This window comes from Podarcis cretensis, assembly GCF_951804945.1.
Source record: "Podarcis cretensis genome assembly, chromosome: 14".
NCBI lineage: Eukaryota > Metazoa > Chordata > Lepidosauria > Squamata > Lacertidae > Podarcis > Podarcis cretensis.
This window is the reverse complement of record NC_137183.1, coordinates 31,133,906-31,150,472: the sequence shown is the minus strand read 5'-3', so window position 1 is coordinate 31,150,472 and position 16,567 is coordinate 31,133,906. Positions and strand designations below refer to the sequence as shown.

At 42.3% G+C, this 16,567-nt stretch overlaps 1 protein-coding gene across 4 annotated transcripts in view; it reads left to right on the top strand.

Annotated features, from left to right (window-relative positions):
- The first annotated feature begins 1,253 nt into the window (after positions 1-1,253).
- Positions 1,254-16,567, top strand: part of RBBP6 (RB binding protein 6, ubiquitin ligase) — a 30,239-nt gene continuing 14,925 nt past the window's right edge. For 3 of the 4 annotated variants that reach the window (XM_079952740.1, XM_079952739.1, XM_079952738.1), the window contains exons 1-4: positions 1,269-1,965; positions 6,973-7,072; positions 11,019-11,055; positions 15,722-15,766. In XM_079952740.1, coding sequence (XP_079808866.1) covers positions 1,800-1,965; positions 6,973-7,072; positions 11,019-11,055; positions 15,722-15,766 — 348 coding nt within the window. In that variant the 5' untranslated portion in view covers positions 1,269-1,799. Of the gene's footprint in view, positions 1,966-6,972; positions 7,073-11,018; positions 12,497-15,721; positions 15,767-16,567 lie in introns of those variants that run through there. The other variant, XM_079952741.1, reaches the window with a different exon arrangement.

Below are 16,567 nucleotides of genomic sequence, written 5' to 3'. Positions count from 1 at the left end.
GGGAGCCTTCCCATTGTCTCAGGAATTGAGTAATCAGCATTTTAATGGGTGACAGACTATCAGGAAAGGCAATCAGGTAAGGCAATCAGGTAAGGCAATCAGATAACCTGGCAGACAGGAAAAACAACACCACCTTTTCTGTGATGTAGATATGTTTGTGAGGGGTGGTCTTGGGTTACACCCCTTCTGTGATGTACGTATGATGTTATGGAAGGGTGGTCTTGGGCTCCAGGGCAGGGAATTTAAAATGTCTATATAACGCCTTGTGAGCCATTCTTCTGGGTCCTCCTCCTTTCCTGCGTGTGAGGGGAGCACCCTGTTGCAACAGATCAATAAAGATCAAGCTTACTAGGTGCTTTACTTCTCAATATTCTCTGGTTGGCCTCTGTTAATTTCTCCTACCAATAGGGAACTTTCGTAAGGACTCTATATGGGCTCTTGGATACTCCATGAGGGGAAAAGGGCACATTTGGTTTACAACACAGTCAGCCGGTACACAGACACATTTATCAGTGAATTCTTACATTTGGTATCATGCAGCAAAGGCTCTTTGAATAGATAGGAAGAAACTGTGATGAAGTGTTTTGTGGGGACAAATAACAAAAGTCACAAAAGTGATTGTGCTGATTTTGGTAGTGGGCTGCGTGTGCATGATATCTGCTGGAGGGGCAAAGCCAACCCCCCCAATACATAAATTCCTGCAACAAAAGGTACTTCCCTTCTTTATGGCAAGGATTTGCGCTTCCCCACTCACCGTAGTTTCTTTCACTAGTCCATTAATTCAATTCATGTATACTTGTATCTAAACCTATGTACTGTATCCTTGTGCGTGTCTTTCATATATTGGACTGATTTTTTTAAAAAAATATATATTCCATATTTTAGACTTTTATATAAAATAAACAATAGACAGGGCGAAATTTAAATAGGTATCCTTGCAATATATCTTTGAAAGCTGCAAGAGGGCTGCGTGCTTCCAAAGCCAGCCCCCTCCTCCCCAACCACCATCTTCGGCTTCTCTCCAAGAAGGGACCCCCCGCCCCGGTGCCCTTCCTGCCTGCGCCTTTAAGAGGGAGGAGCCCCGGGGGATCACGCGGCTGAGAGGGGAAGGCGAGGAGACGATGGAGGCGGAGGGCTAAGCCCGGAAAGCACCGCTCTCCTTCCTTCTTTGCCCTCCCTCCCTGCCTGCCACCCCGCCCTTTTCCTTTGTCATAATGCGCAGGGTCACGTGAGGCCGAAGGTGGCGCACTGTGACGCATGCGCAGACCAGTAACCCGGGAGGGGGGAGGGACCGCCTGCGCCTTGCGCTGCTGTTGTGCGTGGAGCGGCCGTTCCCTCCCTCCGCAGCCCCTGCGGTCGCTGGCCGGGAAACCCCATCGAGCGGAGGAGCGGTAGCGGCGTCGTGAGGGGAAGGAGTTGGAGGCCGAGGCCGAAGACGGCGAAGGAGGAGAAGGAGAAAGAAAAGGAGCGGTGGGAGACCGAGAAAGAGGAAGAAGGAAGGCAGGAGAGAAAAGGAGAAGAGAGGTGTTTTAGGAAGCCGCCGCCGCCGCCATGATGGCGGCCTAGCCGGCCCAGCGCAACGCCTGACGGGAGCCGCCGTTGCTGCCGTCGCGGAGGACCATGGCGGAACGAGGCGGCCTTTGAGGAGGAAGAAGCCGCCGCCTCACACGGGAGGACGCCCTTCGCGGCCCTTTTTCTCCCTCGAGGCATCTTTCCCTCCCCGCCCGCCGCCGTAGTCTCGGCGCCTGCCCATCCCCCACCCGCGTAGCGCCCCCCGTCCCTCCCTCCCCTCCACCGCCATGTCCTGCGTGCACTACAAGTTCTCCTCGAAGCTCAAGTATGACACGGTCACCTTCGATGGGCTCCACATCTCGCTCTGCGACCTCAAGCGCCAGATCATGGGCCGCGAGAAGCTCAAGGCCGGCGACTGCGACCTCCAGATCACTAACGCTCAGACCAAAGAAGGTAGGAAGGACGACGACGGGCGGCTCTCGTGCTCTGTTTTCTCGTGTCGTCGTCGTTTGGCTTTCTTCTCTTCCTCTTCTCTTGTGGGGACACGACCAGCATCCCTCACACACAGCGCGCGCGCACCCACCCACCCGCGATCCAGGCGAAGAGCTTACCCACATGATGCGTACACACATACACAACAACATGGGTTTAAAAGGCACGTTAACACACAAAGGGAGCAGAAATAATCCCGGGGTCTGGGAATTGTGGCCTTGTGAGGGGTGGAGATGTGCTTTAGATGTATGGATGGTGATGTATGCAGCCACAGTCTAAATCGGGGCAGGAGTGACAAACATCCTTGACTCAGAAAGCCCTTCCCTTATGAGGGTTCCTAGGCCACCTTTTCTCCAAAGGGTATGGGTCTTTATCTTCACATGCTTTCACTTTGCTTTCTGCAGAGTCAGGCCACTGGGCCTGTTTAGTATCATTGACACCTTTGGTTTTCAGCTGGTGGGTTGGGACCCACTACTGGGTCATGGTCTGATCTAAGATATTAAGTGCCAAGTGGGTTTCCCAATGCATATTTGGTGGGACTCAGGCCTGACAGTATTGAAGATTGCTGCCAAAGGCTCCCCATGATGTCAGTCAGACTGGGGAAATTCCCAGCCTTACTGAAGATGCCAAAGTGTGAACCTGGGGTTTTCCACTGTGCAGGTTTTAAAATTGCACAAGGGTTGTTATAAAATTTTAGGATGCAAACACATATCAGACACACACTCCACAGAAAACCAATCCTTCACCCTTCAAAATTTAGGAAATATTTCCTGAGAAAATTGCCCATTATTTTAGCACACAGAACAATCCCAGAAGCTATATTGGCTCTCCTAATGACTCAAAATATTAGAAGAGAAACCTTTCCCAATAGTAGTTTCAGTTCCAAATCCTTCAAATCCCATTTTAAGGGGGTATTTTGTGTATGAATAGGAAGTGACCTGGATTCAAGAACTAAAGTATTTACCATCTCAAAAGAATGGTCAGACTGCCCAGGTACAGTCATACCTGGGGTTGCGATCACTGTGGGTTGTGCGTTTTTGGGTTACGGACGCGCTGAACCCGGAAGTACTGGAATGGGTTACTTCCGGGTTTCGGCGCATGTGCAGAATCGCTAAGTCGCCTCCCTCACGGATCACGTTCACAACCCGAGGTTCCACTGTAATGCAATTAGTTAAAAGGTTATTAGGTATCCTGGCAGGCAGGAGTGGAGCCTCACTCTCAATTTATTGTTGTAGACTGCCTCCTCGTTCTTTGATGTATGTATGATGTTTTTAGGGTGGTCTTTGGCTAAGGGGTTGGGCAATGTGTAAAGTCTTTAAAGGGGCTTGCACATCTTTGTTCTGGATCTCCCACCACCTTACAAGGAGGCAGTGGCTTTGTTATAACAGAAAAATAAAGATCTGCCTTGCTTTCACTGGATCCTGCCTCCATCCATCTCTGACCCATTATTGACTTAGGGAACTCAGAGTCCCTTGGTGAGTTGAGCAGCAAAAACTAACCCCCAATTCTACAACAGGCTAAATACAAAGGGAAAAATACGAAGCAAATGCTCCACTGTTGAACTAGGCATAGGAAAAGTGAAGGCCACAGTTAAGCTGTGGGCAATATTGGGAATTTGAACCTGGAACTCCTTAGTCTTTGTCCAGGACTCTTAGCCACCCCCAGCCTGATGTTTTAGAGAACAGCTCCCATCAGCCCTAACAAGCATAGGGTGAGAAACTATGGGAGTTGTGGTCCTAAAAATCTGGAGGGCTCACACCACTGTGTACACCTTTTCCGTTACCTACCTTCCTTTGATAGATTAGTGTGTGTATGGGTAGCCAGTGGTCAAGCTGTTGCTCTGTATGTGGTGAGATGAATTACTAAGGTGGTAGCATCTTTAGTCTTGTGATCTTCTAGGTCTCACCACCCCAGACCCAAGGGTATATGGCCGATAAAGAATGCAACTACTCATGTAAGCAATTTAAAGTTACATTATATAGCACTTTTGTGTCTGCAACACTATGTTACTTCAGTAGTCCTTACAGCAGCTTGAAGCACATGCTTCCCCAAAACTACCTAGTGTGCTAAAGGTAACAGTTGAATTGGGGAAACAGTTTAAAACTTGTTTCATCAGTGTTACTTAGTTTCCCATTCCAATACCAGACTGGTACACAAAATCTTTACACTGCTTCCCTGAATATGTAATAAATACCTAGAAAAATATTCTGGTTTTTATATGATAAATAAGTAGAGAGCTTGGCTTGTATCTGGTCATAGTTGAATCCATCAGAAGTTGTTGAATCCATTAACAAGGCCCCTCAGGTTTTTTTTTGTTTTGACTGCAAGTGAGGCTCAGGTGGCCTGATTAGCTGGTGTCTGTCTGTAGCAGCAGTCAGCAGCAGATGCGTCAGAGGAAGTGCGTGGTAAACAGTTGTTGGCATGAGCCATTCCAAGCCCTCACTCCCAGTTTCCGGCAGTTCCAAGATTCCACATACTGTTTAAGCAGTTACATCATGGCTAATAACCACTGGTGGCATACTTACCTCTGAATTAGTTACAATCTTATTATCCTTGTTACCTGATGGTGTGGCATATGGTGTTATGTCAAAACATACATACTGAATTTGCCTATGAATAGAGCTGCTTGAGTAGATTTACGATCTCCTGATTTCACCATTGGTACAGTATAGGGACACTCTGTAAGAGCCTAGGATGAGGAGGGGTGCTTTGTAACAGTTATGTCAGGAATAGGGAACTTCTGTTCTCCAGGTATTGTTGGCCTCCCAGCTTCCATGAGTTCCAACCAGCATAGTCAGGGGTGACTGGAAATCTAGTCTTCCCACATCTGGAGGAAATAGGTTCCTTATCTTTGACTTACGACAGCCTAGGGTGAATACACTGGATACGATTCGTTTCCTGATTGGTAGTAGGCCTGGTGGACAGTGACTTTGATAATGTCAACACTCATCTCAGTAACCTCCCTGGCATGCTAAAAAGTGGACCAAGACTGTCTTTATGTGAATCTTTAGGAAAGTACAAGTCATGTTGGCCCTGCTGAGGATATGTGCATTTTAAACATTGTGCTTGTTACCACAAATCACGGCAAACAAAGCAGACTTCAGACTGCCACAAAAGCCTCTCATATGTACAAGACTTTATGGAAGAGAGAATGTTTGTCCTGCATGTATGTGCATTGTGTGTCTAAGGCAAGTCCCCGAGGTTGTCATGTGCAGGCAAAAAGCTCCAAACTAACTGCTCACTGAAAATGGCATGCACCCCACTGAGAGAGTTCACTGTAAATGTAGATTAGATGTGTCAGGACTGAATTAGGCAATTGGATTAATGTTTATTAGGCAGCAAGGTTATAGTAGTTCATCTAGTAAGGCAGTGTTTCACAACCTTGGGCCTCCAGCTGTTTTTGGACTACAACTCCCATCATCCCTAGCTAGCAAGACCAGTGGTCAGGGATGATGGGAATTGTAGTTCAAAAACAGCTGGAGGCCCAAGGTTGGGAAACACTGTAGTAAGGCACCCCAGACAGGTATTCTGGGGGAAATAGGCTGTGTCACATTTATCCTCATGCTCCTTGTCCCCGCTCCCCAAAGTATGTGTACCATTACGCAAGTTTTGTGTTAATTCCTGGAAAGTGTGTATAATTCCAGAAGAGACTGTAGAAAGACTGTTTGGGACAGTAAGTTGAAAAGTGAACTATGGCAAGTTCTTGATGTAAACACAAGCCATTTATTTCCTCGAGAGAATTGTACAGTGAATTTCTTAATTAATTTTCATGTCAGCTAGTTGATTTTTTATGACAATAGCTGTTTCAGTTGCTGAACTATCTGGAGTTTTAAAAAAACAACCACCAGGTCCCTGGGAAATTCAGTCATGTGTTATGCTTGCCATTTTTATGCTCTTGTCCAGGGAAAATCAGAGACATCTTCACCAAACGCACTGTTAGCTTATTGTGCCCATGCGTAAATGATGTGTGTTAAAACATCCACATTGGCACAATGATATTAGCAGCTCCAGGCTGGTGGGGGGTAGTTAGTTGTAAGCACCCATCCTAACTATGGAGCCATGTGTTAATTTTATAACTGGGTGCTTTTTAAAGAAATAGAGCTTTCAGTGTATGGGGTTGGGTGGCTTAAATATTTTGGGTGGAATCCAACTAACTCCCTCTCTGATTAAACCCATTGGAATTGCTGGACCTAAGATAGTTGTGTTCATTCATTTCAGTGAATCTACTCCAACTATAACTGTTATTAGATAAACCTTTTATAATCCTGTTCTTTGCAACGTTTCACAAGGACAAGCTAACATTTTGGTTATGTGATTTTGGCAAAAAGAGGTAGAACATTTTTCAGTATTCCCAAAAGGGTAAGTCCAGTGAAATTGCTACCTCAGATCATTGTGCTATAGTAACTGCCATACCTGCTTTCTTGGGAACACTTTGCAAACTAGACTACAAATTCATAGACTTAGGTTGCAGTCATATATACCCTTGCTTGATAGACTCAGTAGGGTTTACTTTTGAGTATACATGTATAGGGTTGCAGACAGAGTGTGCATTCCCAATACAGTGTGAAGTTCCAGATCACTCTGTACATAAGTTATCTTTTGCTTTAAATATCTCCCTATGAAATCCTTGTTCTGGAGTGCACTCTTAATTGGCAGGGTCCATTTAGCATTTTAAAACTATCCCAAAGATGCTAAATATGGTCCTGTCATACTGTGCTTTTAGCCAGTGTCCTAATAAATTACATTTTCATTAGTATTCATTCTACAGGTCTTGGGTATATTAAGGAAAGTGGTCCAAGTTCCACCAAATGCTACTTCAATAATTGTGGGATAAGTATTAAGGATCCCAAATGGTTACAATTGCTGAAAAGTCCCATGGTTTTGTGGCTTATTTTGAGAAAATTCCACATTGGTTTTCTTTTCTTTTATTCTGAACCAAGCATACATGTTTTTTCTCTCCTTTCCTAGAATATACTGATGATAATGCCCTGATTCCCAAGAACTCATCTGTTATTGTCAGAAGAATTCCTATTGGTGGAGTAAAATGTACAAGCAAAACATATGTCATGTAAGTGTCTGTTTTTTTGTTCCAAGTACTAAAATAAACATATGGGTTCTAACTAACATGTAGAAGCTTAGTGATGCAAGAAACATAGTTTATTTCTGTTACATGAAAAACATGCATGCAAATTCATTTTGTCATATTTGACCATGCCAGCATATGTAAGTTGCACATTTCCATTTCCGTCTATGGCAGTTACATTCCTATTTATTCTCCTGACGAAGTTACACTTTCTAACAGAAGTTACAGGAAAAGCAGTTTTCTATTTGCTAGTTTGCTGGGGATTTCCATCAGAATCCTCTCCCCCACCCATGCAGGCTTGAGTTCCATGTGAGTGAATTAGGCGCATCCAGCTTCTAGTTGGTAATAAGTTATGTGTTTTGATATGTTTGGTGACAGTGGGACAATAAAGTCAAAAAGGTTATTTTGTTTACTGAATAATACTTTAAAATTATACTGTGCCCTTTCTGGTAGTCCTTTGAAAATGAAGAATCAGAGTTGGAATGGACCCCTGAGGGTCATACATGAATGAAGTCCAACCCCCTACAATTTGGCATCACAGCTGTCTAACCTTAAAAACCTCCAAAAGGAAGTCTACCACCTTCCAAGGGAGTCTGTTCCACTGTTAAACAGCTCTTACCATCAGATTTCTCCCCCCCCCTTAATGTTCGGGGGGGATCTCTTTTTTGGGGGAATCTCTTTTTTTGTCATTTGAATCCATTGGTTAGGATCGTCCACTCTGGAGCAGCAGAAAACAAATTTGCTCCATCTTCCTTGTGGCAACTCTTCAACTATTTGAAAATGGCTATCCTGTCACCTGTTTCTTCTCCAGGCTAAACATCCCTAACTCCTTCAACAGTTGTTCATAAGGCCTGGTTTCCAGACCCTTGATCATCTAGGTCTCCCTCCTCTGCACACGTTTCAGCTGACCAACTTAAACGGCTGTGCCCAAGAATTAGCCCTATATCTATTCTTGTTTAATTTTTTACATTCTTTTACTTAGAGGCACTTGAAGTAGATTATTCCTCTCCAGTGAATAGACTTGTGTTCCTGCAGTTTTGGAATTTGGAAAATAAACTGGACTGAAATCCTGAGTGTGGGGCTGATTCTTGAAGTTCAGGTTGGCAATAGGCCCAATTCTGAACATCTGGAGATAGAATATTTTATGTTTGGATTGACTTGGGGATGATAGAGATTAAATTGTAAAAGGAATGGCTTTTTCACATTATGATTCATTATAAAATTAATTATGATCAGACAATGTTGAGCTTAATGATGAAAAGAAATTTCTATGGTATGTAGAGACAGGATGAGGAGAGAAACGCTTGGGACTGGTTTTCCATTATAGGAGTTTGGGCTTGTCTATGGATTGCTTAATGAGATCTGCATTCTACATGTGGGTAGGAGTTCCTGGACACAGGACTCATTCATATTGCCTTTTGGGGAGGAATTGGGTGGAAGCAAGCAAAAGCAGTGGATGCTGGGCAGGGCAAGATTCTGGTGGATTGTGCTTCTGAAGATCATGTTTTGAATATTTTAAGCAGATACTGTTCTAGTCCTCTTGTGCATTTGTCATAGCATGACCTCTCAGCCATCAATAGCATAACATGTGTATGGTGTGTTTGTGTGTGAGGGGGGGGGGAGAATAAGAAAGAGGGAATCATAGAATTGTAGAGTTGGAAGGATGATCTAGTCTAACCCCTTGTGATGCAAGAATATGCAACTGCCCCATACAGGGATCAAACCTGCAATCTTGGAGTTATCAGCACCACACTTTAACCAACTGAGCTGGTCTTAGGTTTGATACTTGGTAACTGGATGGCACCCTTCCACACAGCTGACATAGGTATGATGGGTTAGCACTAAAGCATAATGTACTCTGGAGTGAACATTGACTTGTTCCTTTAAAGTCAAGTGAATACAGAGCACATTTGCTTATTGTCAGGGACTCAGCGGGAGCGCAGGGAGGAGAGGAGATGGAGAGCGAGGGGGAGCAATCCGAGGGCAGCGTAGGAGAGGATGACAGCAGCCCAATAGATTCCGTGAGCCTCTCCAGCGAATCGGAAGATTCACAGAAGGGGGCGCCGATGGGCAGGGCAAGGGGGGACCCAAGGGGGACACCCCAGAAACAAGGGGCCAGCGGGTACTCCCAGAGCAGCAGTTGGAAATCAGGACCAGCTTCCCCACCAGAGCGTAGTGGGGGGGAGGAGTCCCAGGTATCAGAGCCCACATATTCACCACCAGCGAGAGAAGAGGAGTCAGGGGTGGCCACGCCTCCATCGGAGAGCGAGGGAACGGTCAAGAGGAAAGTTGCAGGCTGGGCGCGCGCGCCAAGTTCAAATGTACAGGCGAGCGGCACAGAAGGTAGCCCGGATAGGGAACCAGGTCCTAAAGCCCGCCGGAAGGAGGGAGAAGAATCATCAGGGTCAGCGTCAGAGGAGTCCAGGAAGGATGAAACCCTAGCGGGCAGGAGGGCCCAGAGGAGAAAGGAACTTAGGAAGAGGTGGAGCAAGGCGAGAGTCTTAAACTGGTGTGGAAGGGGCGGAGACTCAGACGGGACTTCGCCGGTCTAGGGTTGAGACGTAGAGCTGCGCGCTGCGGCTTTAAAATGGAAACTGAACCTCAATAAAGACTTTTGTACATAACTACAGCCTAGCGTTGGTCCTCTGTGAGCTGAGACCTAGAGGCAGCTCTGACACTTATGTTTGCAAGAGTTGCTTATGGTAAAGATGTTGTACATTTGTAGGGTAAAATGTCTATCCTCAGGAACATATCCTCAGGAACTCTTGAGAGTAATTTTTGCTGCCTGCTGAGGCCAGGTCTGGTGTCTACTCCATCCCACCTGCCAGGCCAACACTAAAATGTCTTGCTGCACCATTCAGGCACTTAATGCCTGTCTTCCCACCCCAATGCTCGCTTAAGCAGCCTGCTCCCTCCTCCTACAGAAAAATACTATTCCTGGTGCAAGGACCAGTTTTCTGCTTAGAGTTCCATTCCTTGGTATCTGTCCACCCACCCCTCACACACACACCATGGAACATGCTCGTTGAGTGTGCAGTACTATCCCCTCACCCCATGTGTAGTTTTAACTTAATGTGTGCCTGTGGCCTTCACTTTGTACCACCAGAGACCATGATTAGGATTAGTTCTTTCCCCAGTAATAAACATGACAGACATCAACCTCAAAAATGAGACAACAAAATAGCAGGATTCAGATAATTTTTTTTTTTTTTTTAAATACAAAATTGCTTTTATCTTGGGTTACTTGCTGCTTACATTTAAACTGTTTTCAGTGACAAATATGTAAGGCATGTGGTATAAGGCCCTATTCAGACATTGGCTTTGGACTTGCATGCACTCACTCCTTAACAATTGTGAGGAGATCAGTAACTTTTAAGCAATATGTGGTTCTCTGTAACATCCAGGCTGTGGTTACTTAAATAACTTTTAACGAGAAGAAGCTAGCAGTTTCAGATTCTTCCTTGTTATCACAAACCTTCGTTTAAACACAGTTCGCCAAAGTTAAGATTTAATGAGTAGTTGTGCTTTCTATAAAAGCAGGTGCTTCTGCTCACCCACAGCCATTAAAGAAGGGGAGGGGCTCACCATAGCTTATGCACATAGCAGAAAACCATGGTTTCCCACTACATCTGAATAAAGCTTAAGTGTGTTCATTATATGATGGCTCTTGTGCGGGAGATGCAGTTGATTAATACTGTTCTATAAACAGTTGTCTCTGGGCCAATAAAGTCTAATAATAATAATAATTGATAATAATAAATTATTTATACCCCGCCCATCTGGCTGGGTTTACCCAACCACTCTGAGCAGCTTCCAACAAAATATTAAAATACAAAACAGGCATACGGTTTGTACCTAAGGTGGCAGTTTCCTCTGTTTTGTGCTACATGCCATTGCTGTTTTTCTGACATTCTCTATTTTCTCTTTTTAGAAGTCGAACTGATCCAGTGAGTGGAACTTCAAAAGCAGTATGTAAAAACACAATATCACACTTTTTTCCTTCTACACATTCACTTAATGTTTTTAAAGTAATGTAGCAATAAAATACTTTTCTAAATATTAATTTACATTGATTTCTCACAGAGAACCATTTATATTGTAAATACAATGTATTTTGAATCAGTATAGCAAAATTAAGCAATGCAGATCATTTTAATGTGAATATTGACACTTGTGCAAAGTGACGCACTGTATTGCATATTGAATGCAAGATTATTTCCTGTATGACTATGTGTTGTACAGATACTGTATGATCATTTATAGATCATGTAAGATAAGGGTTTCACTGCTAAACGTGATTACCTTGTTCAACATCTGTGTGTCTCTAGTTAGTAGCTATATGTTTGTATAGGTTGTTGTGTGCCTTTTTGTTTTCTTGAAATAAAAACATTTGGAGTGTATCTTTTTTTGCCACTATTGCATTGTATCACCTAGGCTTTGTTCTAAGTATTTCCCTTTATGGTTTTTGAAAATGTCAAAAACTACATTAGTGTTAAACTTGTTTTTTTTCCCCTTTTAACTTGGGGTTCAGGCACATGTTAAAACATCAAGAGTAGTTTTATGCAGCTATAAATGTGCCCTGTCATACACAGTCTTTGCACACGACTTCCAATAGCAATAAGAATTTTTTTAAAACCATCTAGAACTGGTATCCTGCACTTGCTTCTGTTTTTTTGTGAGCAAGCACATAATTTAAATTTGTCACAGTAGTCAACATACAGGGAACATATTTTGGCATAACAACCCAGCTGCAAGTCCTGCTACCTTTTTAAGAAACCTTCCCAGTTGAGGCCTTACTTCTTTCCTCTTCACCAGACAAATTCCCTAATGTTATTTTATATTAGATATACTCTGAAATTGAATACTCTAGTAAATCCTTCTGTAGCATACCATTGTTTGTGTATGATAACATTGGCAGCATTTTTGTTTGATTCTGGTGTATTAATTTTAGCCGGTACTAACACATATTCTGTTCAGTATGGTTTTGCTTAATTTAAGATACTGCAAACCTAGTTCTAATTAGTTTTCAGCTTGGCATATCTTGCGTGTACTTGTTTAAGTGTAGCTGGCTTTCTTTTTAGAAGAACGAAACCCAAAAAGTTATTTTGTGGATTTACTGGTCTTGGTGACCAGTGAGAATATTGATGAAATCATGGTTAACTAGAAATGTTTGGTCTTTGTGTAGCCTTTCAAAATGTTAAACCATAGGCTGCATTTGACAACTCGTCATACATGTTTTAAAACTGCTTCCCATTTATAGTGACCCAATGACTGCTGTAATACATAATATAGTGGATTTGTGTAAGCTACACTTACCTAATTCTTTTTTCATGAGCAGTCCTTTTCTTTGCTAGTATGTATATAAACACGACTATATGTTCGTAAATAAAGTTCAACATTCATTTAGAATATTGTGTTCCCTGGCATGTCTATTATACATCTGGGTAGTTCTTGTAGTTTGATCAAATGTTTTTTTAATGTGTTTTTTTAAAGCAGGCTTGCAAACAGGTCCACAGAATTTACTAGCCTACAAACTTTTATCCATATTGTAACTTATTTGCGTTCTAAAGTGGGGGTGATGGGTGTATACTTTTTAAAGCTTCCCTGTCGTAAGTACCTGGAGGTGATTACTACTTCCTGGCCTAGAGGGTGGCTGTTTAAAGCCTGCTTTAAAGCTAAGGCGGAACACTTAGTTCCTTTACATAATTCATCTGCTATGCTGTCTTGCCCAGATGTCAACTGAGAATTCAAAAGAAAATTCTTTTTGGAAATAGGTCTTTCCAATTCTGTGTGAAGTGTTCAGTGCTCTGGGAAACTTGGTTTAGATGGTGGGGAGGAGACTTCAGTGCTTCCATGTGATATGTGACAAAGCGAAAAACTCTGTAGGTTGAAGATGAGGCTTGGCACTGGGCTGAGAGTAGTATAGAGTGCAGGTTTCTGTAAAAAAGTCAACATGTTCTGAATTGTCAAGAATTCCTCAAAGTAGTACTTCTTTGATTGTTGTCTTAGTATCCAAAAAGTATAGCATCTTTTTGGGTGGGCTTTCTGCATCTAATATAGACTGCTAATGTTCTTGACAAGGCCTCCACAAGTCAGGTTTCCTAAGAAGGCAAGGTGTCCCACACACAGATTCCCTCTCCTGTGTTGCAAATAACTTGGGATCTAGGAAGTTGTGAACTCAATCATATACAGGGCTGGATCTAACATGATCCTTAGTGCCATGGCTCTGGGGTTTTCTTAGCTCTTTGTGGTACTCTGAGTTCATTGTAGGGCATGGGTTTGACTGGGTGTGAAATGTGAATCAGCCGTTTGTGGCCATGCAAAGGAATGGAAATCGGGACGGACAGAAATCTCAACTGGAATTGATGACTTTTAAGAGCAAAGAGTTTAGCATTAAAGGAATAAGAGCAGCCAGAGGACTTCCAACTACTAGGAGACCCAAAATTCACTTGCTTGTGGTATTTTAGAGGCCAGGATGCAGTGTGTTCCCTTGTCCCTATTCTCTTAAGCAATGCTTTGCTTGTAATCTGTTCAGTGCTTTCCACGGGAAATATTACCTCTGTGCCCATGTTCCATAACTTGCTTCATATGGCTGCAGCTGCTTACAGTAAATAACACTTGATGAGCTGTTACGCTCTTCAGTTTACCTGCTCAGCCTGTTACCACACATAAAAATAACTGCCATGATACAGGTTATGAACTCATTTTCTTGAAAAGGCTGCCTTTAGAAAGCTGTGTTTGAGTATACTGCTTTAATTAAATTGCTGCATAGTTCAAGCTACAAAAAATGTTAGTAGTCAGATAGCTCTGATTGTGATTGGTGGGACATTATGGAGGTGAGGTCATTGCAAATAACACTGCGTTGGCTGAGGCTGGCCACCCAGCTTTAGGAATAGTGACCAGGATCCACTCTTAATGATGTCCCAAGTGTAGTGCTGGTGGGGTTGAATGGCAGCTATTCACTTGAGCAGGAGAAAGTAAAGGGGTACCCTCATAACTTTGGGCAAAGTGTGAAACCTATTGACTCGAGCATGTTCTCCCATCCTGCCAAACAGAGTCCTACAGAACTCCATAGAGGCAAGCTTATTTCTTTTTCAGGGTTAGCTTCTATCTGCCTAACCCTATGTTTTACTGTCCCCCTTTTAGGCAGACATTATTGTAACACTAGTCACAAACACCTGAAATGTTGGGAGTTAGAAGGGAAATGTGTGTTTTATTATCTTAACATAAATCCATTTTTCTTCTTCAGCAACTTTTTGCATTACACTTGAAGACCATAAAACAATGCTAGTGTTTTACGATGTTATATTTCTGATTGCTTTCACTTCAGAGCTACCTGTAGGCACTACTTAAAATGTGTCTTAAAACTTAACGTTGAATGTTGTATCCTAGGATTAGCCTCTCAAAAATGTGGCTTTATTTACTTAGCGCCAAGCATGTAAGCGCTTGAGACCCAATCTTGGTATCTTGAAGCAAGATACCACCATGAGAAGCAATACATGTTTTCATTGAAATTGTTTTCTAAAGTAGTAGCTAGAGTCCTATTCCTTATGTCACAAGAAGGGCTATCTTATCTCATTACTGTATTTCTGGTATTGAATGCAGCCTTATTCCAAAGTTAGTTTGAATGCAGCCTTTGCCAACCTGTTGGACTCTGGATGTTTTGCACCACAACTCCCATCAGCCCTTGCATGCACAAGTCTTTAGGATGCTGAGGCTGATGCACACCAAAGCATCTGGAGTGCACCAGGTTAGTGAAGGCTACTGCTCTACAGTAAATGAAAGAAAGTTGATCTACACAATCTGGTTTAACACTCATGGCACCTCCAACAAAATAAAATCTTTTGCTTTAGGGGGCTTCAGTTCATTTTCTGAGCAGCATCCCAAGACTTGTCACAGCACTGAAGTCTGATTTCTTGCTATATTATGCCATTTCTCTTAAATGGACAGTAGCTGTAGTTTAGCCCAGTGCTAGAAATCAAGTTCCTGAACTGATCCCTGGACTTCTGAAAATATTTGCCATTACTGATTTAGATATTACAAACAAAATTCTTTAAATGTTACCTCTTTATTTCAATAGTTTCCATTAAAAATGTAATTTGAGAATCATATAAATATTTTAAGTACTTAATTCCAACACTTTTCCTGCCACAGAGCTATTGCTATCGACATTGGCTTTTTTCAGTTAAGCATTAACAAGTTTCCAGAGGCTTGAAATCTGCCAGTTTTCTATTTTTTTTAATATAGGAAAATATTTGGCTATTTTGTGTGACTGCTTTGTGGAACCTACTGCAGCATGCTATTACATGCAGAATGAAGATTTTTAATTATTGAAAAAGCAATTTATTTTTATTGTGAAAAAATGTAGGCTTGTTTATGTTGATCTCTGAACATAAGCCTGATGAGTTGATTCCATTGAGTGAGTGCAGCATTAGTTGCTCTCCTGTGAAACTGAATATTATGTATACCTGACTGCACAAACTGTACAGACAATGATATGTTTTGGCCAAAGGCTTCATTACTTTGAAAAAATGCCTCTCTGTAGGACTAGATATTAATAACACAGTAGAGGCTAAATATTTTGCTTCATTTTGATTGTGGAACTTGAATGTGTGTTTAATTTTTTATGAACAGATTGATGACTCTTCTGCATCTATTTCTCTGGCCCAGCTTACAAAGGTATATATACATATATTCTTGTCAAATATAGCCAAATAAATTGTTGCTTGCTTGGTATTTTCAATGTTTTTATGCTGTGATCCTTATCTGGTTAATTTCTGTTACTGGTGCAAAGCATTTTTAGTAAAAAGTACCAAGCCTAAACATTGAAAATGTGTGTATATTTATTGATAACTATCCTGTAAAGAGTAGTTCCCAGTATGGGAAGATAGAAGGGGAGTCCCTTATCAGCCTCAACATAATGTTGCCGTTTTACTCATCTTCAAGACACAAAGAAGAAGCACCTCCGAAGCTGTTTTATCGTTTCTTTCATACGTTCCATTAATTTTGCATTGGAAAAATAGCACAAAGAAGAATTTTAATACTTTGGCTATTTATGGACTCCTAGGATTTCTCAATGTGACAGCCAAAATAGAAGTATTTCCCTATCACATGGACACTTTACATGATAATTTTGGGATTCTGCATTCAAAGCCAGTGATAGTGCAATAATTTGCATAAAATTTGATAAAAGTTGTACACTTGTAGTGTATGCAGTGGGCAGCAGCTATGCAACTAATTTGTTTGAACACAGACTGTGTAAATGTAACTGTTTATAGGAATATACCAATGTGTATGTGTGGCATATTAGCAAATGTGACCTTCTGAAACTGTTGTATCTGCCTTGTTTTGCTATGAAACTGCTTGCATTTTCTGCTCAATAATGTGTAACTTTGTCTGGGAAAGCACTAGTGATAACGCTCATCAAGTAAATTAGCTGCTCTTTAAAATTCCTATTAAGCAGTGTTGCCTAATACATTT